At 41.8% G+C, this 27,867-nt stretch overlaps 1 protein-coding gene and 1 long non-coding RNA gene across 7 annotated transcripts in view; one reads left to right on the forward strand and one right to left on the reverse strand.

The window, feature by feature from the left end:
* The first annotated feature begins 753 nt into the window (after positions 1-753).
* Positions 754-27,581, forward strand: DNAJC18 (DnaJ heat shock protein family (Hsp40) member C18). 6 transcript variants are annotated; one of them, XR_011471515.1, is made up of 10 exons: positions 754-842; positions 2,484-2,670; positions 9,658-9,803; positions 13,052-13,237; positions 13,970-14,079; positions 15,044-15,153; positions 18,215-18,387; positions 24,170-24,316; positions 24,902-24,965; positions 25,829-27,581. XR_011471515.1 is itself a non-coding variant. In XM_070414884.1 (9 exons), the coding sequence occupies exons 1-8, from the start codon at positions 803-805 to the stop codon at positions 24,292-24,294; spliced, it is 1,077 nt and encodes a 358-aa protein (XP_070270985.1). In that variant the 5' UTR covers positions 754-802; the 3' UTR covers positions 24,295-24,316; positions 24,902-27,581. The 6 variants fall into 6 exon arrangements, 3 of the variants coding, with proteins under 3 accessions (XP_070270985.1, XP_070270986.1, XP_070270983.1); XR_011471516.1 differs by having other exon boundaries at positions 24,170-25,984; positions 27,420-27,581; XR_011471514.1 differs by having other exon boundaries at positions 24,170-24,965.
* Positions 3,339-27,867, reverse strand: part of LOC139010437 (uncharacterized) — a 36,132-nt gene continuing 11,603 nt past the window's right edge. Inside the window, exon 3 of the long non-coding RNA XR_011471517.1 lies at positions 3,339-3,423. This is a non-coding gene — a long non-coding RNA (uncharacterized lncRNA). The remainder of the gene's footprint in view (positions 3,424-27,867) is intronic.

Below are 27,867 nucleotides of genomic sequence, written 5' to 3' on the forward strand. Positions count from 1 at the left end.
ATAAGAGAGAAACATCGATCAGCTGCCTCCTGCACACCTCCCACTGGGGATGTGCCCGCAACCAAGGTACATGCCCTTGACTGGAATCGAACCTGGGACCCTTGAGTTCACAGGCTGCTGCTCTATCCACTGAGCCAAACCGGTTAGGGCTGTTTCTTTAAATTTTTATTTATTGATCTCAGAGAGAGAGAAAGGGAGGGAGGGAGGGAAAGAGAGAAGCCAGCCATTCCCATTTATGCATCCATTGTTTTGATTCTTTTATGCGCCCTGACCTGGGATGGAACCCGCAACCTTGGCATATCCCGACGATGCTCTAATCAACTGAGCTATCCGACCAGGGGGCATTAGTGTATATTTTAAAATGACATCCTGAGGAGAAAAATAGTCATACTGTCACGCTCTAGCCCATAGTTTGCAAAGCCTTTCCAGGCAGGATCTCTCACGCCTCCTTGAATGTCCTCAGTTTTAGGCAGAGCCAAAGCCACTACCCCCACTCCGCAGGCGAGGAAAAGCTGGGCCCACAGTGGCCATGGTTTCCTGCTGTGAGCCACTAGCCGCGCAGCAGTCAACTAGCAGCAAGCCACCCCACAGGCCTCGCTTTCACAAAGTAAGAACCCCTTACTCCTTAGCATCGCCGACTGTCCCTCCTCCGGAGCCTGCCGGAAGTTGTAGTCCCATGTCCCGCAGCTTCAATGGGTTGGACTACAACGACCAGCATGCCCTGCGCTTCTTGCCCCGCCCCCATCTTTTTCAGCCTCAGGCGCCGGGGAGGTTCGGTTGACCTGCTGACTGGGAACCAGAAATGGCAGCTACACTGGGCAGCGGGGAGCGCTGGACGGAAGGTACCAGGCCCTGGTTTTAGGGTGGGACAGGGCAGGTTGGGCAGAGATCAGGGATGGGGACCTTGAAGGTGCCCGAGGGCTGAGATTCTGGGCCTCAGGTGAGGAATGGAGGCCTATGAGAACATGTTGAGCCTGAGTAGGGTTCCGGATGAGGTGGTGGACCGCCCAGGGTAGGATCCAGAAACCAGGAGCGCTGGCTCAGGCAGAGGAACCCACCGGCAGCCCAGAGTCATCCGTGACGACTTGTTGCCTCCAGCCCCCAGCCCCGCCCCGCCAGGGCCCCGCCCAGGCTCCGCGGCAGTCAGACCGCCTGCACCTGGGTGTCCGGAGGGCCAGCAGGCTGTGCGGTCTCCCGCAGCTTTCTTTCCCGGCCCTTATCCTCGCTACCAAACTGCGCTGCTGGATCCTTGGTCTCAGTTTGCTCTTGTCTCTGCAGCCCGCATCAAGGCCGACAGGCCGGTCTTTTCTATCCTACAGTCAGGCGAAGAGTATTGATCCAATACCTATTTTGAATCCTGCATTATGCTTGCTGATCCCGCAGCAGGGGCTTGACAGAAGTGGGCCCCTGAGATCACAGAACTCTTTAGTTCACTAAGGGAGTACGACAGGTAAACAGCCAATTACAAAACAGGGCCAGTTAAGTCCTGGGCTGTACACAGCAAGGTCTCGTTTTGGGAAGCACATTGACAAGGAACCCAACATGGCCTGGGTGTCAGAGGAGGCCTTAGGGAGATAGTGTTACATATGATGACATAACGAATGGTTGGAGTTAGTCAGGCTGACCTAGTGGAAGAATGGTGCAGGCAGAAGGAACAGAGAAAAGAGAAAGCACTGCTGATCTGAAAGGAGTTTGGTGTGGCTAGAACATAGACCGGTAACGAGCATGTGGTGAGAGGTGAGGCTAGAGAGGCACCTGAGCCCATGTTAAGAAATTTGGCCAAGGAGCAGTGCACAGTCACTAGGGGATGTTAAGCAGGAGAAGAATGTTTTAAAAACCTTTCCCATATCCTCCAGATGGGACATGAGTACTTGCCTTCTTTGACTGGATTACTATGGTCCTCTTTACATTCTGCAGGTGTTAGGGTTCATTGAACTCTCTCCCTTTATAATGTTTTTATGGTCAGGAATAGATCTTACCTGTACATCTCCGTGATCTATTTAACCAGTGTCTTAAACATCAGTTTAAAAGAATTGAACTCATCTCTATTTAAAATCTTAGTGGTGGGAGGAATTGCAACAAAAACTGTTACTTTATGAGCAACGTCACTTCTGACCATGGACCACAGAGAACAAGGCTTCCCACAGCATTGCACTAAAGGCAAGGTATTGGGCACACAACTCTTGAGCACCTTTTCTGGTTTTGAGTCAAAATTATTTGCTGACTGACCACTGTAGCTATGGTGGACATTATTATGCTTTATGTTTCTGGCATTATAAGTTTTTCATGTTTGCCTCCATATTTCCTGTATTGCTTTCTCAAGGAAGATGTTTGTTCGTTTTTGTATGGATGCTTAAAAGTCAGCATGATGCCTGGCCCTCATCTGCTCATATCTACCAGCAGCCTCCCAGATGGCTAAGGGAGGTAGCAAAGTTGATTTGCAGGTCAGACTGAGACCTAATGGAGGGGCTGTTGCTTTGCAGCTTACATTGATGCAGTTAGAAGAAACAAATACCCAGAAGACAGACCTCCTGAAAGTCATGATCCCTGTGGTTGCTGTAACTGCATGAAGGCGGAAAAGGAAAAGAAGTCTGAGAATGAGTGGAATCAGACCTGGCAGGGTGAGGGGAGTGCCACTTATACTGAGGACCAGCTGCTTGGGGTACAAAGGTGAGCCTGTGATGGGATTAATTGAGTGACTTTATGTAGAATGCCTGGCACAATGTGCTATATACTATTAGTATTGACTGCTATTGTTATTGTTTATTATTATTACTAGAGGCCCAATGCACGAAATTCGTGCAAGAGTAGGCCTTCCTTCCCCCGGCTGCCAGCACCGGCTTCCCTCTGGCACCTGGGACCTGGGCTTCCCTTGCAGCCCTGGCTTCATCCAGAAGGTCATCCAGAAGGACGTCTGGTCTAATTAGCATATTATGCTTTTTTTATTATAGATTATTATTATTATTATTATTATTGAAGCATAATAGCTTCTTCACCTCAGGGGCAGAACTAGGTGGAAATGGAGTAGTGAGGTATAATCTGAGGTATCTTTCCTGCTTCTATAAAAGAGGCAGGAAAAATCAACTAGATATAACAGACATCTATATAACATTCTACCCCAAAACAGCAAAATACACTTTCTTCTCAAATATATTTGGAACATTCTCCAGGATAGATCATATGTTAAGTCATAAAACAAGCCTCAATAAATTTAAAATGATTAAAATCATACAGTGGCCTGCTCGGCCAGTGTGGCTCAGAGATTGAGCTTCAACCTATGAACCAGGAGGTTACAGTTCGACTCACGGTCAGGGCACATGCCTGGGTTGTGGGCTCGATCTCCAGTAGGGGGCCTGCAAAAGGCAGGCGATTGATGATTCTCTCTCATCATTGATGTTTCTTCTCTCTCTTCCTCTCCTTTCTCTGAAATAAATAAATAAATATTTTTTAAAAATAAAAACTTTTTTTAAAAAATCATACAGTGGCCCAGGCTAGGTGGCTCAGTTGGTTGGAGTGTCATCCCATACACCAAAAGGTTGCAGATTCAATCCCAACCAGGGCACATACCTAGGTTCTATCCTTTGGGTGAGGATAAACAAAAAAATCATACAGTGTATGTTCTCTGAAATCAACAACAGAAGGAAATTTGCAAATATTAAAATTAAACAACATATTCCTAAATAACAAAGGTTACAGAAGAAATCACAAGGAAAATCAGAAAATTCTCTGAGACGAATAAAAGTGAAAATACAGTATAGTGAAACATAATGGATGTAGCTAAAGCAATACTTAGAAGGAAATTTATATCTGTAAATATATATTTAAATCTCAAATGACTACCCTAATCTTCTACCTTAACAAACTAACAAACAAAAAAAGAAGAGCAAACTAAATCCAAGAAAGAAGACTGAAGGAAATAATAGAGTGAAAATAAATGAAATAGAAGATGGAAAGGCAATAAAGGCAACAAAACCAAAAGTTGTTTGTTTGTTTTTTAAATATCAACAGAATTAACAAACTTTTATGTACACCAGCGATTTTCATCTTTTTCATTTCATGACACACAAACTAATTACTAAAATTCTGTGGCACACCAAAAAATATATATTTTGATCTAACAAAGAATAGGTATAATTTTGATTCATTAACACCGGATGGCTATTGTTGGTTGTTGTCATTTTTTTATTTGACAATCTAAGGCAGGGGTGGTAAACATCCAGCCCTTGGGCTGTATAAGGCCCACAAAATCATTTGGTCTGGCCCTGCCGAGGCAACCACAGAGGGACTTGAAATTCAGTAAATCTAGGAGCTTTTTTCATAGCAACATAAATTTATGTTAAGTGAATGATTTTATAAATATACAAATGGCCCTTGGCAGAAAAAAAGTTTCCCACCCCTGATCTAAAGAAAAAGAGGTCAGTACCCCTGGCTAGTGGGTATTGCATGTTTTAAAAATTCTTGTGGCACACCAGTCGGAAATCTCTGATCTAGACAAACCAAGAAAAAAAAAAGAGAGAATATTTAAATAACTAAAATCAAGAATGAAAGTGGGTACATCACACTAATCTTACAAAAATAATGATTATAAGAAAGTACTATGAATAATTGTATGCCAACCAATTAGACAACCTAGATGAAATGGACAAATTCCTAGGCAGATACAAACTACTGAAACTGTTTCAGAAGAAACAGAAAATCATATAGACCTATAAGAAAGAGATTGAGTTAATAGTCACACAACTTAACACTAAGAAAATGCCAGCCAGGATGGCTTCACTGGTAAAATCTACTGAACAATAATTAACTAATCCTTCACAAACTATTACAAAAAAATACATGAGAAGGGGACACTTTCCAACCCACTCTATGAGACCAGTATTACCCTGTAACCAAAACCAGACAAAGACATCACAAGAAATTTAAACTATCAACTAATGTCTTCATGGATATAGATTTCAGAAACATATAAAAATATAAAAAGGATTGTAGACTTGGCCAAGTTGTATTTATCCCAGGAATACAAGGTTGTTTAACATATGAAAATCAATTAATGTAATACACCATATTAATAGAATAAAGGACAAAAGCCACACGATCATTTCAATAGGTGCAGAAAAAGCATTTGACAAAATTTAATACTCTTTCATAATAACAACACTCAACATGGTAGGAATAGAAGGACACTTCCTCAACCTACAAATAATCCACAGCTACCATCTACAAGTAATCCACAGCTAACATCATACTTAATGATGAACAATTGGATGCTTTCCAAGATCAGAAACAAGACAAGTATGTTCACTCTAGCCACTTCTATTCAACACTGTGCGAGAGCTCCAAGCCAGGGAAGTTAATCAATAAAAAGAAACAGAAGCCATCTAGATTGGAAAGAAGTAAAACTGAATTCACAGGTGATATGATCTAGTATAGAAAATCCTAAGGAAAACACACACACACACACACGCTATTAGAACAAATAGGGGGGGTTGGGGGGGGGGGTAATGGGATGAGGACACATATGTAATACCTTAATCAATAAAGAAATTTTTTTTAAAAAGAACAGCCCTAACCGGTTTGGCTCAGTGGATAGAGCGTCGGCCTGCAGACTGAAGGGTCCCAGGTTCGGTTCCGGTCAAGGGCATGTATCTTGGTTGCAGGCACATCCCCAGTAGGGAGTGTGCAGGAGGCAGCTGATGGGTGTTTCTCTCTCATCGATGTTTCTAACTCTTTATCCCTCTCCCTTCCTCTCTGTAAAAAAATCAATAAAATATTTTTTTAAATCAATAAAATATATATATATATTTTAAAAAGAACAAATAAATGAGTTCATCAGAGTTGCAAAATGTAAGATCAGCATACAGAAATCTTTGTTTTTCTAAACAATAGCAATGAACAATCCAAAAATGGGGATGGGGCGGGGGGGGGGGGGGGGGGGGCATGACAAACAATGCCCAAAAAGCCAGTTTCATTTATAACACTATCAAAAAAGAATAAAATGCTTAGGCATAAATTTAGCAAGAGAAGAGTAAACTTTTATATTGAAAACTATAAAACTTTATTATAAGAAATTAAAGATCTAAATAATGGGAAGATAACGTGTTCATGGATTAGAAGGCTTATTATTGGTAATTTGTAATATTCCCCAAATTGATCAACAGATTTAATACATCCCTATCAAATTCCTAGTTGCTCTTGTTGCAGAAATTGACAAGCTGTTCCTAAAATTCATATGGAAATGAATAGCCAAAATAGTTTTGAAAAAGAAGAACAATGTTGGAGGACTCATATTTCCTAATTTTAAAACATACTACATGCCGAAACCAGTTTGGCTCAGTGGATACAGCGTCGGCCTGTGGACTGAGGGGTCCCGGGTTCGATTCCGGTCAGGGGCATGTGCCTGGGTTGCGGGCACATCCCCAGTAGGAGATGTGCAGGAGGCAGCTGATCGATGTTTCTCTCTCATCGATGTTTCTAACTCTCTATCTCTCTTTCTTCCTCTCTGTAAAAAATCAATAAAATATATTTAGAAAAAAAACATACTACAAAGCTACAGTAATGAAGACAATGTGGACTAGTATAAGATAGACATGTAGATTAATGAAATATAATTGTGAGTCCAGAAATAAACCTTTATTTATATTATGGGCAATTGATTTTTGACAAGAGTGCCAAGACAATTTAATGGGGTAACAAATTGTCTTTAACAGATGTTGTTTGGACAACTGGATAGCTACATACAAAAGAATGAACTTAGACCCCTCCTCACACAAATACAAAAATTAATTCAAAGACCGAATATAAAACCTAAATGTAAGAGTGAAAACGATGGCCCAGCTGACATGGCTCAGTGGTTGAGTATTGACCTATGAGCCAGGAGGTCAGGGTTCGATTCCTGGTCAGGGCACATGCCTGAGTTGTGGACTCGATCCTCAGTGGAGGGCATGCAGGAGTCAGTCATTCAATGATTCTCTCTCATCATTGATGTTTCTATCTCTTCCTCTCCCTCTCTGAAATCAATAAAAATATATATTTTTAAAAAGAGTGAAAACTATAAAACTCTTAGAAAAAAACATAAATGCAAGTCTTTGTAACATTGGATTAGGCAATGATTTCTTGATAGCCACCCAAAACACAAGCAACAAAAGAAAAAATAGATTAATTGGATAGTATCAAAATTTAAAACTTTTGTACTTTTTTTTTTTTTTTTTTTTTTTTTTTTAAATATATTTTATTGACTTTTTACAGAGAGGAAGGGAGAGAGACAGAGAGCCAGAAACATCGATGAGAGAGAAACATCGATCAGCCGCCCCCTGCACATCTCCCACTGGGGATGTGCCCGCAACCCAGGCACATGCCCTTGACCGGAATCGAACCTGGGACCCTTCAGTCCGCAGGCCGACGCTCCATCCACTGAGCCAAACCGGTCTCGGCAAAACTTTTGTACTTTAAAAGATACTATCAAGAAAGTGAAAAGTCAACCCACAGTACAGGAGAAAATATTTTCAAATTATATATCTGATAAAGGACTTGTATCCATATAAAATACTCTTTTTTTTAGAAAGAGAGAGAAAGAAGGATAGATAGAAACATCTATGAGAAGCACTGATCAGCTGTCTCCTCACGCTCCCTATAGCCAGCATCCTGGGCATAGGACGTGCCCTGACGGGGAATCAAACTGATGAACTCTTGGTTCATGGGTCAATGCTCAACCACTGGGCAACACCAGCCAGGCCCATATAAAGTACTCTGACAATTCAAAAACAAAAAGACAATTCAATTGAAAAATGGGCAAAGGATCTGAATAGGCATTCCTCCAAAGAAGACAAACAAATAGCCAATAAGCACATGAAAAATTGCTCAACATCATTAGTCATTAGGGAGATGCAAATCAAAGTCACAATGAGATATCATACTATCTCATATCCACTAGGCTGGCTATAATAAAAAAGATGTGTTACTTACTATGAGCTCTTCAACAAGGCTTTGGGTCTCTGCCTGCCTAACTGAATTGTGTAGTAGCAAAAGACTGGAGACATTCTAAATGCCCATCAGTAGCCCATCAGTAGGGGATGTACTAGTATATACATCAATAATGTGCAGCTTTTTTAAAAGAATGAGGTAGATATATAATACTAGCCAATATTTATGTAAGGGCAGATGCTATCAAGCACTTTGATGAATATTTCATTTAATCATAACAACTCTGTGAAAATAGTAATCATTATTAGCCCATCTCAGAAGACAACACTAAGGCACAGAGGTTAATTACACAGTAAGATCAGATCCCAGCCAAAGCATTTTGATTCCAGAGTTCATGCTCTAGTCCAGCAGGTCTCAAAGTGTGGTTTAGGAATCCCAAGACCCTTTTGAGGGGTCTGCAAGTGTAAAATTATTTTCATAATACAAACATTATTTGCCTTTTTTCATTCTTATTCTCTCAGGATTGTACAGTGAAGTTTTTGAGAGGCTACCTATATGTAATTATATCATCACTTTATGTTTAAAAAAATTTTTTTTTGTTAATCCTCACCCGAGGATATTTCTTTCACTGATTTTCAGAGAGAGTGGAAGGGAGGGGAAGAGACAGAGAGAGAAACATTGATGTGAGAGACACATCGAGTGGTTACTTCTTGCACATACCCCAACTGCAGCTGGGGATAGAGCCTGTAACTGAGGTACACGCGTGCCCTGGACTGGAATCGAACCCATGACCCTTCAGTCCACAGGTTGGTACTCTAACCACTGAGAAAAACTGGCCAGGGCTGTGTTTTAAATTTGTTTTGTTTTCATTTCTAGTAAGGTAAATATTGATAGATATAACTCACATGAACAAAAGTTCTTTGGGGGTCTTTAATAATTTTAAAGAGTATAAAAAATTTTCTGAGATCAGAATGTGCAGAACTGACACTCTAGTCTAAACTATTATTCTATACTTCCCATCTCTGTTTGTTATGGATCAATCTCTAAGAGAAATTGTTAGTTTATAAAAGCAAGATTAATTTAGAGAGGTGATTATAATTATCTAAAAGCTGCCATTTAAGTAAGAAAAAATAGAAAGGTATCTATACATATAATCACTCTGTATATAGGACTCAAAGGAAACTTATTAACAGTGGTTGTCCTTAGGGTGGGTTACTGGGTGACGGAATGGGGAAGCAGGAAATTTTTTCACTGTATATAATTTAGTACTGCTGGGTATGTTTCTTCTACCATGTGTCTATATTAACTTTTAAAAACAAAGTTTAAAAAGATAGCCATAAGGAGAAAAAGAGAGAGACAGAGAGAGAGATAGAGAGAGAGAGAAAAATGCACACAAATTAGGGTGGTTAGGTGTTTCTTCTAGTGTTACTGTCCTGTGGTTCAACTCTCAGGACCCTAGCCTGCACCTTGATAGTAAGATTTAGCACAGTTGTTCTATTCACTTGCAGGAATATAGAAAGAATAAAATATTACATGTTAAAATACTTTGAAAGGCATTGAGTTCTCAGTGGGAGGACATTGTTAATGATTATGAATGTTTCATTAATGTGTTCAGAAATTTTCTTTTAAGTTTGTTTTGGGGCTCACCAGTTGGAGGGAGGATGAGTGTACTATTTTGCAGTTACTTGTAAAAAAAAGGCCTTTGTAGACATATATGTTTCTGATGTGTGTTTTTAGAATCAAGAAATGCAGAAATTACTATGAAATTCTGGGAGTTTCTCGAGATGCCAGTGATGAAGAGCTTAAGAAAGCTTACCGAAAACTTGCCCTGAAATTTCACCCTGACAAGAACTGTGCTCCGGGAGCAACAGATGCTTTCAAAGGTCTGGTCCTGAACTAGGGCTTACTTCTGCTCTTCTTGTGATGTTCTCTCATAACAAGTTGTTTTCAGACTCCCCTGTAATTCTTTTATAAAGCCACAGCAGAGTTTTTTTCCCCCTGCCACACCTCTTAAATAGTGATTATCAGAATAGCTTCCTCTTGTCTTCATTCACTTCACCTTAATTTCTTTTGAAAAAAATATTTGGTTTATTTGTAATACTTTTTGGAACTGTATATCCATTGATTCCACAAATATTTATTGAATATCTGTGTGCCAGATGTCATGGTGAATAAAACAAACATGATTCCTCTTGTGGAACTTATAAGCTAAGTAGGGCCTAGACCAGCCGTGGGCAAACTACAACCCGCGGGCCGGATCCGGCCCATTTGAAATGAATAAAACTAAAAAAAAAAAAAAGACCGTACCCTTTTATGTAATGATGTTTACTTTGAATTTATATTAGTTCACACAAACACTCCATCCATGCTTTTGTTCTGGCCCTCTGGTCCAGTTTAAGAACCCACTGTGGCCCTTGAGTCAAAAAGTTTGCCCACCCCTGGCCTAGACAGCATTCCTAAACTTCTCTGGCCATGGAGCTCTTTGTTCATGAAACCTGTTATTAACATGTTCATATGAAAAATCTGTGTAAACTTTTTTCCATTGATTTCCATGATACTTTAAGAGACATTCTTAAAAATATTTTTGACCCAGTACATAAATAAAAATTTTACTTAACAGCTTCACCGCCAGTGAAGTCATTGACTCAGGCAAGGATTATCAATGGATGTTAAAACCAATGGGTGATAGGTGGTTGTTGAATAGGATATTCACACAATGTCAAAGTATTACCCCACAGAATACTTACTGATTATAAAAGGGGGAAATTCCTTTATAATGGAGATATCTAGCTGTCACCACTTTAACCAAATAATCCAACTTATCACTAGCACTGGAACAACCTAACATTATGTAGTATAGCACCTATGTGGTATTCTTGTTTGACCTGAATTTAATATTGAGAAAATAATCAAAATATGAGACATTCTACAAAGAACACTGAGCTACTCTTCAAAAAATTCAATATAATGAAAAGCAAGTAATTTGGAGAGAATGTTCTGGATTAAAAGAAACTAAAGAGATGTAAAACCAAATGCAATACATAAACCTTGCATGGACTTATTGGGTAATAATGTTACTTTCTTAGCTGTGATAATGGTATTGTTATCATGTAGGAGAATGTTTTTCTTTTTAGGAGACATATGTTGAAATATTAGGGGTAAAGTGTTATAATGCAGCCTACTTCCCATGGCTCAGCAAAAGAAATGTATATGTAACTAGAGGCCCGGTGCACGAAATTCGTGCACTAGGGGCAGGTCCCTCAACCAGGCCTATGCCCTCTTGCAGTCCAGAAGCCCTTGGGGGATGTCCAAATGATGGCTAAGCCCATGGTCGGACATCCTTAGCGCTGCCATGGAGGCGGGAGAGGTTCCCGCCACCGCCGCTGCACTCGCCAGCAGTGAGCCTGGCTTCTGGCTTCTGGCTGAGCGGTGCCCCCCCGCCACCCCCACCCCCCCGCCATGGGAGCGCACTGACCACCAGGGGGCAGCTCCTGCGTTGAGCATCTGCCCCCTGGTGGTCAGTGCACGTCATAGCAACCAGTCATTCCTCCATCCAGTTGATTTGCATATTAGCCTCTTATTATATAGGATATGTATGTATGTATGTATGTATGTATGTATAGAGAGTTAAGGAAAGCAATGTGGCAAAATTGATGAATTAAGGTAAAGGGTATACATGTGTTTATTGTACTCTTTTTCAACTTATTTATAGATTTGAAATTTTTCAAAAGAAAAATTTAAAAATTAGAGAAATTTTTTTAAAGTCACCATTTGCCGCAGATTATGTGCCATTGTGAATCTAGTTCTCCCCACAGTTTCTACAAGGAAACAAATAGGTAACCCACCTTCTCTTTACACCTTCATGTAAGGTATCTCATAGACTAATGCCATTTCTTTGATAAACCTGCCATATTTCAAGGAATGTGAATGTTTAAGCAACTTTACTTAGGTTTTTTTTCTATGTAGCTGTTTTATTGCTGTAAATATTTAATAATTACTTAGGTAGAAGAATCATAAAGAAATGCTCTTTCTGACTGTGTTTTGATAGAGTTGACTGACTCACGGGTAGGGGTGGGGATGTTTTAAAAGATTTTTCTGCTCTAGCCGGTTTGGCTCAGTGAATAGAGTGTCAGCTTGTAGACCAAAGGGTCCAGGTTTGATTCTGGTCAAGGACACGTACCTTGGTTGCTGACTTCTCCCCAGCCTGGGCCCTGGTGGGGCTCATGCAGGAGGCAACCAACGAATGTGTCTCTCTTACATCGATGTTTCTCTGTCTTTCCCTCTCCTTCCACTCTCCCTAAAAATCAATGGAAAAATATCCTCGGTTGAGGATTAACAAAAACAAACAAACAAAAAGATTTTTCTGGGGGCATTCTTTAATTAGAGGTATGGATTATATGTTTATATTAAATGAAATTGGACAAATAGGGAGGAGAGGTGATGATAAGCATATGTAATCTATTCAGTCTTTGATCTTTCACTAATTTCTAAAGGCCATTTTGTAAAGGAAGCTGAATAAGATTGTGATGAGTAAGGATTTTGCTTTTAGCCAAACAATAATTTTACTGGTTATTTCATTCAGGAGATTGTTTCTATACTTCAAGTAGAACACCACTACTTATGTATGAACTATTTCCAGTAATAAACTATAGCTCTCAATGAAATAAGAACATTTTTGATGAATGAAAACAGTAGTTCTTAGTTCATCTTGAGTGCAGTGTTGTTTTCAAAATGGATCATGGAAAATTTCAAGGGCAAGCACTTTGGTGAACTTTCTAGGCCCAACCACTTCCCTTCCAGTGGTCGGCAAACTCATTAGTCAACAGAGCCAAATATCAACAGTACTTCTTCAAAATAGACTCGCCCAGGCCGAAAACCAACTTCTGCGCATGGGCCACGAAGTTTCAATCGCACTGTACGTGCGCGGCCGAGTGGTATTTTGTAGAAGAGCCACACTCAAGGAGCCAAAGAGCCCCATGTGGCTCGCGAGACGCAATTTGCCGACCACGGTCTTAGGCCCCTGTGAAGTTATCCAGCACCAATCAACTCTGGGCTTTTCATTGCAGCTACTGTGATCACCCTCAGCTACAGCAAAGACTATGTACTCAGGTACTTTTTGTTTTGGTTGCAGCAATAGGAAATGCCTTTGCAGTTCTTAGCAATCCGGACAAGAGACTCCGCTATGATGAATATGGAGATGAACAAGTGACTTTCACTGCCCCTCGAGCCAGATCTTATCATTATTACAGGGACTTTGAAGCTGACATCACTCCAGAAGAGTTATTCAATGTCTTCTTTGGAGGACAATTTCCTACAGGTCAGTATCCCAAAATTATCCTGAAAAAATTTATATATCAGCAAGCTCCTGTTTGAGGATCTGAATGGAGGGACAAGATATGATGAAAACAGCAGGAATTTGGAATCAGGTGAACTGGGATTTGAGTCAAGTCTCTAGCCTCCAACTGTCCATGAGTTTGACCAAATCACTTAGTCTCTCTTATCCTGTTTCATCACCTGAAAAATGGAGTTAGTAATACCTACCTCACAGGGCTGCTGTGAGGATTAGATATTTTTAAGTGCTTTCTAAATAAGTAACAATATACCATTTGTTCTTATTATTATTGCAAAATAGCAGCTATATAAAGATAAAAGTTAGAAAAGCATCCCCAGAGAGTTGGCAATTGGTTTAAGTAAATGCCCAGGAAGTAAGATGAATTTTATGAGTTGCTATTAAAGATTCTGATATTGGGCAAGGAAGCAAGCATAAGCATGTCAGACAAGACCCATGGCCCAGATGCTCTTTCTTTACTCCCCTTTTGGAGTTCTCTCACTCACTGGTTATAAAGGACTATTTAAATAAAGGCAGGAGAGCTAAGCACATTCCATCTCCAGCTGGTTCACTTGGCTTACCTACTGTCTTATTTTTCTACTGGGTAAAATGGGACAATACTCTAACCACAGAGAACCTAATTGGGAAGAAGGACCTTGGAAAAGGCAAGGAAGAAGTGTTTGCCATATCCCATACTAAGGGTTTTTCTTTCTTTTCCAGGAAATATTCATATGTTTTCAAACGTGACAGATGATACCCACTATTACCGCCGGCGGCACCGACATGAGAGGGTGCAGAAACGGAAGGAGGAGGAAGAGGATAAACCTCAGGTACGTGGGGAGGACAGGAGAACTGCTGCTCATAACACTTGTACTAAGCGGCCGTTATAGTATCTAATCGGGTGTTAGAAGTTTAACCTGAGAATATGTTACTGAAATGTGCTTTAGAAAAGCAAAGCCAATGGTAAGAAAAGCTGGGTAATTGACTCAAAGAGGCCAGAATAGTAACTCTCTTACCTACCCGTTCTTTGGTGGCTGGCCCAGGCAACTATTTCCCTTGTGGGGTACTTCAGTCAAGGTTTTCTTGAATGCAGAAGGTACAAATTATCAATTTAAGGTAAGGGATCTAGGGGGGTCTCATGAAGTTCAAGGGCAAGAAGTGCAGCTCTGTCTCATGATAGATGGAAACCAGGCACTGGGGTGCTGTCAGGCACCCACACAACTGTGCTCTCCGTGACTAGTTGGGGCCATATTATCTCCAGTTTTCCCATCTCTTTTCATCTGCTTTGTTCTCTGTGATCAGCCTGGTTTGTCCTACTTCCCTTTGCAAATGGCCAATCCCCAGTGCCTAAGAGTGACTACCTGGCAGTCACTGGTGATAGATCTCAACCCCAAATTCCTATGGGGTGGGGAATGTGATTATCCTTGCTAGGTTAGATGTCCCCCAGTCTGTTCAGCTGTGACCGGCAACAAAGTTATATAATACTAACACGACCCCATGAGAGTAACCGTCAGGGCAGACTCACCCAGAAGTGTCTGCTTCATTTGTCTTAGAAAAGGGGAATACAGGAGAATTACTGGGTGTCAATCAGGTTGTGGGTGGGTCTCCTTCAAACTTCTCAGCAGAAAGAACAGAGGTGTTTGGTACTTCTCTGCAAAGGATAGCCTTCCCAAAAAAGCCTTGGGCTTTGGGCAGTGCATTGGTAATTTGTATTTTCTTTGGGAAAAGAACCTTATTTTCTATAAGTTTTATATAGATGAAGAACACTTACACCAAATATATTTTCTTTTTCAGACTACGTATTCTGCATTTATTCAGTTACTTCCAGTTCTTGTGATTGTGATTATATCTGTTATTACTCAGCTGCTAGCTACTAATCCCCCATACAGTCTATTCTACAAATCGTAAGTCAAATATTTATGAACCTTAACAACAATCTGAAGGGTAAAAGACTTGAAGGTTTTTCCTGTATGTTACTAACATTTCATTTCACCTTTTGTTGTAAAAACACAGATTTTGAATTTAAAGGAACAGTTGGATAGTAATAGTGCAAAGATTCTCAAAAATACTGTAGGCAGTTTCCTGTGTGCTCAGGACATGGATTGTTTTGTTGTACAGCGACATCATCTGGTCAGTTGCAGGACAGCAACAACTGGCTTCTGAAGGACTAATAAAATAACTCCAAGTTCAGATTAAATCGTTATCACACCATGTTAGAAAGGGCCTACTGAGCTTGTGATAGGATTGCTGGACTCCCCCACCCGCTCCCCACCTGGATCTAGGAACATAGTAACTGAGATCCAGTGATTTTAAATTTAAGAAATTGCAAAAATAGAACATTTATTCATAAGGCTACATAGTCAACCATAGTATCACATTCTTTTGCTGAAAATGTAGAAAATCATTGTAATTTTGTATTTCATGCAGATTATGAGCTCTCATAGGAATATTTTAATTTCTTCCATTATTTCAATTAATTCAATTTTCAAAGTTAGTCCCCAGAGCATAATCAGCATCAACTGGCAACATGTTAGAAATGCATACTCTTGCCCTAGCCTGTTTGGCTCAGTGGATAGAGCATCGGCCTGCAAACTGAAAGGTCCCAGGTTCGATTCCAGTCAAGGGCACATGCCCAGGTTGTGGGCTCAATCCCCAGTGGGGGACTTGCAGGAGGCAGCCGATCCATGATTATCTCTCATCATGGATGTTTCTGTCTCTCTCTCCCTCTTCCTTCCTCTCTGAAATCAATAAAAATATATTTTAAAAAAAACATAAATGTATTAGGAATGTATACTCTTAAGTTTCATTCCATATCTATGGAATCAGAAACTCTGAGGATGAGAACCTCAGTGTTGTTTCTTTTAATCCTCACCCAAGGATATTTGGATATTTTTTCTATTGATTTCTAGAGGGTAGAAAGGAGGGAGGAGGAGGGAAGAGAGAGAGAGAGAGAGAGAGATCAATGTGAGAGAGACACATAGATTAGTTGCCTCCTGCACGAGCCCCTACTGGGGCTGGGGAATCTGCAATTGAGGTACATGCCCTTGACCAGAAATCAGACTTGCAACCCTTCAGTCCACATGCTGATATTCTAACCACTAAGCAAAACTGGCCAGAGCAATAACCTGAGTTTCAACAAGCCTTCCAGATTATCCTGGTCCATATGAAGGTTCAAGAATCGTTACTTTTAAAAATTAATCATGATAAATTAGTCATTACTTATTATTATAGTTTAGCAGACAAAAACCTTACAAAATGCAGTCCATGAGGCAATAGACAACAGGAAGAGGTTTTTTTTTTAATATATTTTTTTATTCTCAGCTGATGACATTTTTTTACTGACTTGAGAGAGAGAGAAACATTGATGTGAGGGAGAAACATTGATCAGTTGCCTCCTGTACACACCCTGACCCAGGATCAAACCTGCAACCTAGGTATTTGCCCTGACCAGAAATCTAAGTGGTAACCTTTTGGTGTATGGGATGACACTCCAACCAACTGAGCTGCCCAGCCAGGGCAATGGGAAGAGTCTTTGTTGATGATCACTATAGACTGAAAACTATCATTTTAAGTCAATATCTTCATTTTACAAAGAAGAAATCTGAGACTCAGAGATAAGTCATTACTATTAGATTACACTGGCCTGATTCCCTCCATTTCCTGACTTGCCATGTTTTTCCATACGCTATTGCTACCTCCTTTCTTGTCAGGTAGTGGGGCAGTCAGAAACCTGCTAACAGCTCCCCAAAGGGAAGTGAGAGAAGTCATGACCTGAGCTCTTAGACATTTGGCAAGATCCTTAAGTAGAGAGAACAAAGGAGAAGGCTGGGGAAAAGTCAACTATAACTCATTTGAGATAGAATTTGTCCAGTTTGAATAAAGTCAACTTGCATTTTGCACATTGCTGTCACATAGTTTTCATTGGAATTTGAGTTCCCTTCTATACTTCTTTATGGTTAGAATTTAGTTAACCCAGACCTGTCAATGTTTCTAAGCACCAAATACCATTGGATATCTTAGACCACAGAGAGTTAGCCCAGAAGCATCATTAAAATTTTTTTCTTAGTTTTTTGCAGTTCTCAATTAGCAGCTATGTGTGTACATTTTATTTTGTCCTAAAGATTGATGCTAGGTGGGTGTAATCTATCTGGTTATTTATAAACTAGAGGTCCAGTGCACAAATTCATGCACCAGTGGGGTCCCTCAGCCTAGCCTACAGGATTGGGCCAAAACTGGCTCTCCGACATTCCCCGAGGGGTCCCGGAATGTGAGAAGGCACAGGCCAGGCCGAGGGAACCCCACCGGTGCATGATCAGAGCTGGAGAAGGATGCGGGAGGGCTCCAGGGCATGTCCGGCCTGTCTTGCTCAGACCCCAGCAGCAAGCTAACCTACCGGTAGGAGTGTCTACCCCAGTTGGTCAACCAGTCGACTGTCTGCCCCTTGGTGGTCAGTGCACATCATAGCGAGCGGTTGAGTGGCCTCAGCATATCATTAGCATATTATGCTTTGATTGATTGAATGGATGACTGGACACTTAGCATATTAGGCTTTTATTATATAGGATAGTGTACTGTAACAATCAGTTTATTCAACCAACATTTACCAATAGCCTACTCTGTGCCAGGTACCATGCTAGGTCCTACACAATATCCAAATTGTTTTTTAAGCATTAGCATTCTACTTTTAGCATAGAACGCAATATAAGAGAGGTGGCTTCTTTAAGAGAATAAAGTAACTATGCTGAGGTGAATCCACAGTGTGAACATGCTCATAGAGTAGCAATAATGACAACATTACAGTTACTACTTTGCTAGGGAAGTTACAAATGTTAGGTGCATTAGACAATGACACCTACGTCTGCCCTATGAAGAGGTAATTGTGACCATGATATCTGTGAGGCCAGTGATGAGCAATATTGCCAAATATAACAAGTTTACCTGAGCCTCTCTCTCTCCATATTTCAGGACCATGGGCTATACCATTTCTAGAGAAACCCAGAACCTGCAGGTGCCTTACTTTGTGGATAAAAACTTTGACAAGGTCTACAGGGGAGCATCTCTGCGTGAACTGGAGAAGACAATAGAGAAGGATTACATTGATTACATCCAGACGAGTTGTTGGAAGGAGAAACAACAAAGTAAGATACTCTAAAAGGGGCTCTAGCTGGTGCTTCCAACTTAAGGCCTCCCCAGCTTCCTGGTCCCTCCTCTCCTTGTTTGGGTCACACATTCTTATACCGTATGAATAGAAAGAGGACAGGGGCCCATTCAGGATACTATAAAAAAAGGGACACATGTAGCCAGGACTTGGAAATCTTAGTTGCCTTTTTGTTTTTCTGTCTCTGAGTCTCTATCTCTCTCTGCCCACCTGCCTATTCTCCTCTCTCTGCCAACTGCCCTCTTTTGCTTCCTCAAGCTCTCCTCCTTCATAACCTTATCTTGCCATGGTCAGTCTTTCAACTTCTCTAGCCCCCACCCCACCCCCCCGTCATTGGCCCCTTTCTACATCACAAGCTTCCTCTGGAAGTTCTCTTTGCTACCTAGTTTGGTCCAATTTCCTAATTCCACATTCCCTAGAGGGAAATCTGTCTGATCCAGCCTAACTTTATTTTTCTTTCTAAAGAATAGTTTATTGATTTTTCGAGAGAGAAAAGAAGGGAGAGGGAGAGGGAGGGAGAGAGAGAGAAACATCTATGTGAGAATGCAACATCCATCGGCTGTCTCCTGCACGCCCCCTACCAGAGATAGAGCCCACAACCCAGGCATGTGCCCTTGAACCCGAAACCTCCTGGTGCCTGGGACAATGCCCAACAACTTCGGCCAGGTCCAGCCTACTTTTTGAGCCAAACCAAAGGTTTGCAGGCTGTTGGTATTGAGTCACATGCCCCCTCCCTTCCCCTCCTGTCAGCTTAGGCTACAGAGAACAAAAGGGGCCTCCCTGGGTGTGCCCCTTCACTATGGGTGAGTCTGAGAAGGCCTTCTACTCTGTTTCCCTCTCTGAAGACAGTTTGGGTAACAGTGTCTGCCGCTTGGCTTTCAATTCCAGTGAGTATTAATGGGGAGTGCTGGTAGCAAGAGTAGCTCTGTCTCTCGGCCAGCATGTTCACTTTTCATCCCACTTGAATTCCACATACACACAAACTCACACACACATGCACATGTACACATATACCATTAGTAACTATTTATTATAAAACTTGGCTTTGGTTAATTTTTTAAAAGCAAGCTCTAACTCACTTTTTAAAAACTTATACTGGGTATTATTAAACATCTAAAAGTGTCTGATAAAATTAGCTCTTCAGTCATAGTGCTGCTAAGCCCTTGCTGACCCATCATGCATCCCAGCCCCACCCCCAAGTTAATCTCTCCTTCCTGTGTGTTCTTAAAGCACTCTGCTCATCCTATTAGCAGAGTACTGCTCTCATAGTGTTAGTGTTCCGTAGGTACAGGTCAGTCTCCGTGCTGGACTATGGGCTCTCTGAGGACAAGAACCATGTCTTACTAATTTTGTGTCTCAGGCACCTGGCCCTTGTTTCAGAACAGGTGCTCAACAAGTGTCTTTTGAAGAGAAGATTCTCAGAACTGGAAAACAAAGAAAATGCTGAGGCTTAGGAATCACAGAACAGGGTTAGTGTCCTAACCCTAGCCCTTAGAGACCTTGTCTCTGCCCCCTACAAGCAACTGAACTCTCAGGTACATTAGGAGCATGGTAGGCAGTGGCTCTGGGGTGCAAGGGGGAAGTAAGCAGGAGGAGGAAGTTGTTTTTTTATTGAAAAGTCTGAGGGTTCAGAAAGTACCCGACCTCATGTTAAACTAGGTTTTGAAAAAATAAATAAACTAAGTTTTGCAAGTTTTTAAAAATCAGAAAAGAAATTGGAGCAAGATAAAGGCCTTAGACCAGCGGTTCTCAACCTGTGGGTCGCGACCCCTTTGGGGGTCGAACGACCCTTTCACAGGGGTCACCTAAATACATCCTGCATATCAGATATTTACATTACGATTCATAACAGTAGCAAAATTACAGTTATGAAGTAGCAACGAAAATAATGTTATGGTTGGGGGTCACCACAACATGAGGAACTGTATTAAAGGGTCGCGGCATTAGGAAGGTTGAGAACCACTGCCTTAGACTAAAAGGCCATATATTTGTGGAACCAAATCACGGAAAGGCCATAGTGTGTGTCCTGAAAGTTCCCCATTGTTTTGGGCCCTGGGAGGGTTTGGAATTTGTTGCTTTCTACAAGAACTAGATGCAAATCTGCATTTCACATTGTTCAGACACACACCTACCCACACACATACCCCAACGGAAACTATGCAAAGAGCTTATAATAAGGATTGCACCTATAATAAGGTGGCCTCTAGGTTTTTGTCCTCATCCCCATGAGGCCTAGTTTCGGGGCTTTTGCAGTCTCCAGATATAAATAAAAATCCAGTGAGTAAACATGATGCATGTACCCACAAGTTCTAAATGGGGTTATCAGCACACATCCCTTAAAAATCTATTTCTGGTATTTAAGGATGGTGATGGTTGTCCGTAGCCTCCACACAACCCAAGTGCCATTTGAGAACCAGCAGCATCTGCCCTCCGGTTCCAGCAGCAAGTGCAGCCAACAAGGTTAAATTTAGCACTTGGAGGTTGTAAAAATAAACCCACTTGAGAACCAAGTTCACTCTTGGCAAAATACTGAGTGGAAACTGTTTTTAGCAAAGTTAGCCATTATCTTTTTAAATCTTTTGTTCATGTCTTTTCTCTGCTCTCCCTGAGAATGCTTAATCTGAATGAACTTCTGAGCAATCCTTTAATATGAATACAATTGCTGTTTTCTCCTTCACAGCTGCATCTAGATAATAAACCTGATGCCAGGGGAAGTGGCCATGCCACTGGCCTGGGATGGACAAAAGTGATAGGCAGGAACTGCCTGAACTGATCTGAGATCCTCTCCAGGCCCTGGAGAGGGTAGTAGAGTGGGAAGAAGCTTAGGAATGGGGGTAAATGAACTTCTTCCTAGAGAGTGTCTATGGATAATAGAAGATGACATGGGCATAACACTTACCATGGTGGTGGAGCCCAGGCCTTGCTTGGCCTTGCTAGACTGGATGCAGCACTGTCTCGTGGGGCCTGCTCATAAGTGTGGCTGGGATCTTCCAACTGTCAAGATTCTGATCTGAGCTTTTGGGCAGAGTACTCCTGGGAGAGGTTCTGGGACTTGCTTCTCTTGGCAATTTGTCTGAGTCAGTTTACCTTGAAGACTCAAAGCTCTGTCCATCAATTACACTGGCATTGAGGGCAAGGGAAATATTTTGCAAAGAATAAAAGATGTTCTCTTAATCCTGCCCCTCCCAAAGATTTTTTTTTCTCTTAGAAGTTATTGAATATTAACAGAACTTGTAAAAAGTAACATATTATTTGAGTTGACCTTTTGCTCATTGAAGGGCAAAGGATTCACTGACAGTTTGGAGAGAAGTTTCTCTAAGCATGGTGGTAGAGGTGTGGGACATGGTTCCTTAAAACACTGACTTGTGCAAGGTCATTGCTCTGGAGCAGGGGTCTCAAGCTCTAGAGCAGTGATGGCGAACCTATGACACGCGTGTCAGAGGTGACACGCGAACTCATTTTTTTGGTTGATTTTTCTTTGTTAAATGGCATTTAAGTATATAAAATAAATATCAAAAATATAAGTCTTTGTTTTACTATGGTTGCAAATATCAAAAAATTTCTATATGTGACACGGCACCAGAGTTAAGTTAGGGTTTTTCAAAATGCTGACACGCCGAGCTCAAAAGGTTCGCCATCACTGCTCTAGAAGCATTGAAACCCAGTTTCAATGCACTTTACAAGAAGTAATGTGGCTTTTTGAGAAAGGCATTCATATATGTGCAGTTATCTTTCACCAGCTTGCTACCGTGGTCTTCAATGTAGAAAATAGTAAGAATCACTAGCCTTCATGTTTTCTGGAGTGAGATTTCAGGAATGAGGCATTTAGATAAGCTTGGTAAGCAAAAAATCTAAGGAAATAAAAAAAATGAAAGGATGAGAAGAAGAAAAAAACACCCTACGAAAATCATTTAAAGGAAGAGCACAGCCACAGAATCTGTTCCGTACACTGATGTAACTGTGATTCCAGAGAACCAAAGGGAAAGACTGACTTTATAGAGGCCTCCTAAACAGCTTTCCCACGTGCCAAAGGAGCCAGAGAAATGGAGTTAATGCTGCACTCTGGGCAGGACCTAAGAGCAGAGGGCTTTCACTTGGGTGCAGCACATGATCCTCCATGAAGCCCCATCACCTGCAACGATGACGGTGCCAAGGCAAGCTCTGGCCAGCAGGCACTGCAGGCACTCGCACAAGGGAAGAGAGCACATTGTTCTGAAGCCTAGGAGACCCGCTGTTTGCCAAGCAACTGCTGGGCTAGGGCCCAGACTCTGAGCCCTCATTGTAGAGGAAGGGTTTTCATGCATATCCACCCCTCACCCTGGAGTCCTGCACTTAATCTGCACTCTGGGCCTTACTTGGTGTAAATAGAATCATTGTGAGCAGAAATGCCAGACAGTGTTTTGTGTTGATAGAAGCTTATTCAGAAACCAATGCCCATTGTTCCCCCTGTCTAAGTATTAATTCCTGTGTCCCAGGCAGCTCGCTGATTAATGACAGGTGCCTCTGGTTCCACCAAGAAAAACAAAACCTGTCGGCAAGATGATTAAGAATGGATAGCACATCTCCAAATGATTAAAATAGCATTTTCACAAGTACAGTCATTGAAACATTGAGTAGCTGCCTACTGTTGGAGGCTTTCAGAAGCCACACAGCCCATCCAAGCGTGCCATCCTGTTAATACACGTCTCTGGAGGTGCTTGTCAGGCCTTCCCTCCTAATATTGTCTCTGAAACTTTACAAAAGAATAAAAAGTAGAGGCAGCCAACCATGTTGAGTTGGGGAAGACAGCAGAGATTATATTCTGGTTAAAAATAGAATGACCTTCTCCCACCATTAAGAGAAAATGAAATTCCTTTAGTCAAGGAGACAAAGGTCACCGGATCCAGATGATTTCACTTTTAAAAGGGCCCAGCTGCCTCTGGCCTTTGAATCAGGGGCTCCACATGTGGTGAGGGAATGAAGAAATCCGCCAGCAACCTGGCCTTCTATAGAAGGCTTACCCACCAGAAGTAGGCTGCCTCAGTTAGTGTGTATGAATTATGATCCAGCAATGCAAGGGAAAGAATGAAGCAGCTGTCTTTGTTTCAGATGACAGGAACAGGCGATTGGACTCCATTCTCTCCCAACTGCCATCTGAATACCATTTGTAGGAAGACCGTGAAACAGAGTCTCCTCTTACTGCACACGTACAGGCTTCCCAACTCTGGTGCCAAATGTCCTATTGATAAGAACTAAGTCTGGTGCTTTTATAACGGAGCACAGATACTGTAGCACTCCAGGAGCACAGGTGTCCTTTAACCCTTAGCACCTGGTGTAGTATAGTTGCCTGGTACTCTGTTTCTTGAATAAATGCCTGTTTCTTAAATATACAGTGGGGCCTTGACTTACGAGTTTAATTTGTTCCGTGATGGAGCTCGTAACTCAAATTACTCGTATGTCAAATCAATTGTGAACGAGTGAGTCACGTGATGCTGGGCTGATGTTGTGGCATTCACTGTGACGTTCGCTGTGCCAACTAGCGGTGGGGTATCTGAAGCTGGCTCGTAACCCGAATTTTAGCTCGCAACTCAAAGCAAAAAATCAGCCGAGAGACGGCTCATATCTCGAAAAACTCATTAGTCGGGGCACTCGTAAGTCAAGGCCCCACTGTAATTGAAAGAGAAAGTATTAAATAAAGTAAAAGAGCTTTGATTCCAGAAATACTGAAATGAAGCAAAGGACCTCAAGTCCTTTGATGAATTGGTTTCTCTTTTATCTTTCAGAGTCCGAGCTGACCAATTTGGCAGGATTATACAGAGATGAACGACTGAAAGAGAAAGCAGAGTCGCTGAAACTTGAAAACTGTGAAAAACTTTCCAAACTCATTGGCCTACGCCGAGGTGGCTGAGAGGATGATAGTCCTACGCAGGGTCGGGGTTTTGCTACTTGTTACTATTTATGTTCCTAATTCCATTTTATAATACAAAACTAGGAAATGATGAACATTTTACAATTTGCTAACTTTATTTGGTGGGCTGAGTTGAAGGCGCTTGAGCATGGAGCCAGACTTGTCATCACAGTATCCCTTCCTGGGGATTGCTCCAGGGGCCAGGAACAGCTCATCTAAGTTGAATTAATGACAAAGTGTTGGATTCAGCCCCCCTGCTCCACACCTGCCCTGCCTCTAGGAATGCAGGTCAGGGCATCCCAGAGCAGATTCATGTTTTCTTCTTTTTTCCCTTCTTCGCTAACCACTCATTCCTAGGCAGAGCCAAAGCAGCTTAATATTAGTTGTTTGCAAAGTGCACCAAGAATTAGATCTCTCCCTTCATGAGAGTCTCCCCCAGGATTCAGCCTTTGGAACATACTCCTTCTCCTATTTCCACTTTCTAAGGGAATGTGGAGAAATGTAAACTATTGTAGTCAATAGTTTCCTATTTGCCCAATCTCTATTCAGAGTTACTAGCAAAATGCCTGATCTGAGTTTTTTACTTCCTTAATTGTCTCTCTTGCAGAGGGACCAGAAATTAAAAGCTATTGAGTGAAACAGCTCAATGGAAGCAGGGGCCAGGGATGAAGGTAAAATGTAACCTTAGTCTCAGCTTCTCACTGAAAGTTCCCTAGTCCATCATAGAACCCAGAGAATGTTCTTTTTGCCATTTCCCCTTGTAGCATCACAGGAACTGAGTCCCTACACCCCAGAGGTGTAGTGATCAGACTAAGAGGAAGCACTGCCAGCTAGCTGGGCTATTTGCTCAAGCCTAGAGATAGAGGGGAGAGACCTTTCCATGGCTCTGGGGATCTGGTGTTGGCTCCAGCGGTCACTTTGTCTAATCCTATAGTTTGTGATATGAGAGGCTTTTTCATGTAGTCACCATTGACTGAGTGCCTGGGATGAAGCAAGGGCTCTCAATGCATTTTCCTACTTTAGCCTCCTCACAGCTCTGTGAAGTGGACATGTTATCCCTGTTTTTATGACAGAATATTGACCCGGAGAGGATGAAAGGTTAACCTGAGTCACATAAGTGGTAATGGCAGAGCTAGACGGAGGTCTGATTATCAAGTAGAAAGTGTGAGATCATCCCCATTTCTCAGGTCATTCTAGCTAGCCAGATTGGTAAAGCTGAATCTTTCCCAAAGATGCCCCTGCCCCCTCCCCTCTGACCCCGTATCCTTTCTGTGGCAGCCCATCCTCCATTCAGGACACCTTTCCCCCTGGTCTTTGGGAACCAAGACTCCATACCAACTTTGTATACAAAACAAAAGGTCCCTCAGAGGCAGGCAGCCCTTTCCACAGGTGACAAGGAAGGAGTAAGTTGCTTCCTGGGCTTGTAGTTCCAGACTTCCTGCTGAGCCAAGCTACCTGAGCTGCCTAGATTATTGGGAATCTGAACCTGGAAGAATCAGTAAGTGACTGTGGTCTACACTCATATTTTCTCCAGGATGGAAGAAAAATTCCTGTTGGAAGGAGATTCTGCATGAAAACTGATTTCCAGAGTGGAGTTTCTCCTTTCAGATGCTCGGTCATGATTCAGACAGATGTGTCTGGCACGGTTCAACATGTGGACATTCCACGGGGTCAGGAGATGCCTCCAGAGGTAAAGAGTGGGGCTTTAGTGGCTGGTAGAGGACAACTGCTCAGCTGTGGGGAGGAGGAGCAGCTCCAGATATAGCCAGATTTTGCTGCCCAACTATGTCTATCCTCCTGGATTTGGGAGGCTTTCTTGTCTCCCTCTGAGTGACAGAGGGGATTTACACAGTAAAATGTGCCTGTGAGCCAAACAGGCTTATAGAACATTTTCCTGTGCACACCAAAATCAACGCTCTCCTCTCAGCCCCAACCCCTGCTAGAAAATGGGCCATAAATTAAACTGACTTGACAGGTTAGAAGAACCTACTGTAGATGCCCCTGAAGAGTGTGGCCACACGTTTTATAGATTTCATGGCAGACATTAGTTATCTGTGATGATACTAAATAGGGGCAATACTAACTCCAATAAATGTCAGACCTATTGTCTGTCTTTATAGAACTGATGGTACTATTTAATTTATTACCTAGTAAACCACAACACTCACATCTGGTTTTCCTCAAGAGAATATTTGCATTTGGTTGAAGGATAGTTTATCTATTTGGTACAGTCCAGAATATTGGTAAACTAAAATTTCCTGGGTTATACTTTAGGTGGATTGTCTACATGGTGGTAATCATAAGGATTTTCCTCTAGCCTACATCCTTTGGAAGGTTTCCTAGTCATATATAAGCTCTTTAGGTAAGGTTTATTCTTGCTGTCAGAACTGGTGTGCAGCGCTAGACCGTGTCTATGAGCATTAGAACAGCTTGAAGATGTGTAATGGGAGAAGGGCTAAGAAATAAGGCTTGAGGCTCAAGCAAAAATGGAAACTCTCATCATTAGGATGATAGTGCCCTTTGCACTGCATGATCAGCAGTGAGGAGGGGAGCATGAAAATCCTCACACCAAAGGACACTACAGCTTGAAGGAATCCATGACCCCTGATTAGCAACCCTGGGGTTCATCTGCTCAAACCAGAAAATGTCTGAACGTCCTTATCAGCTCCAGGCCTCACAGATTGGAAGAAGTGACCAGTAACAAATGCAATTGCTATGCTTTCTGTTGGAAACTATTAAAAATTACACTGAACTCCAAACCCCACTGGAACATGAGATCCAGCAGCCTGGCCAAGCTATGTGTTATTCTCATTTCATCCTCACACTCAGGACAGGCTTTGTGAGGAGGCACTATTGGGTTTCTAGAAGCTTTCTGTTACAACTGGCCACACATGCAAGTAGTCTCTGCATGCATGATCCTCACAGGAGCTAGCACTTAATCAGTACTTCTTTTGGATTCATTTAAGGTGTAAGCTTAGTATCCTAATACACTTGTTTTTGGAAAGGGCCAAGTTATTGTACATCTTAATTTTTGAGCCTGCGTTGTTGATACCTCGTGCAATGACCACCAAGTAACTATATACCCATGTGTTAGATATTAATTACATCATTTGCATCCCATTCAGTATTTGGAATTAAAGATGTGAATGTTCTGTGACCAGAGCCAGGTTTGATACAGATGGAATCAGCTCCGGTGGAGTCCTGAGAAATCTGGTCACCTGATCTACTGCATCTGAATTAATTGTATTTTAACACAGAAAGAAATTAAATGATTTTATATATAAAAAGGGCTTTGTTTTTCCTTTGTTGTTTTTTAAATTTTTAAATATATTTTTTATTAATTTCAGAGAGAAAGGGAAAGGAAGAGAGAGATAGAAACATCAATGATGAGAGAGAATCATTGATTGGTTGCCTCCTGAACGTCCCCTACTGGGGATCGAGCCTGCAACCCGGGCATATGCCCTTGACCGGAATCGAACCTGGGACCCTTCAGTCCACAAGCTGATGCTCTATCCACTGAGCCAAACTGGCTAGGGCGAGGGAGATCTTTTCAAAGCATAAATTATGTCACCC

This window comes from Myotis yumanensis, unplaced genomic scaffold (genome assembly GCF_028538775.1).
Source record: "Myotis yumanensis isolate MYYU_CA2020_CCGP unplaced genomic scaffold, mMyoYum1.0.hap1 SCAF_5, whole genome shotgun sequence".
Taxonomy (NCBI): Eukaryota; Metazoa; Chordata; class Mammalia; order Chiroptera; family Vespertilionidae; genus Myotis; species Myotis yumanensis.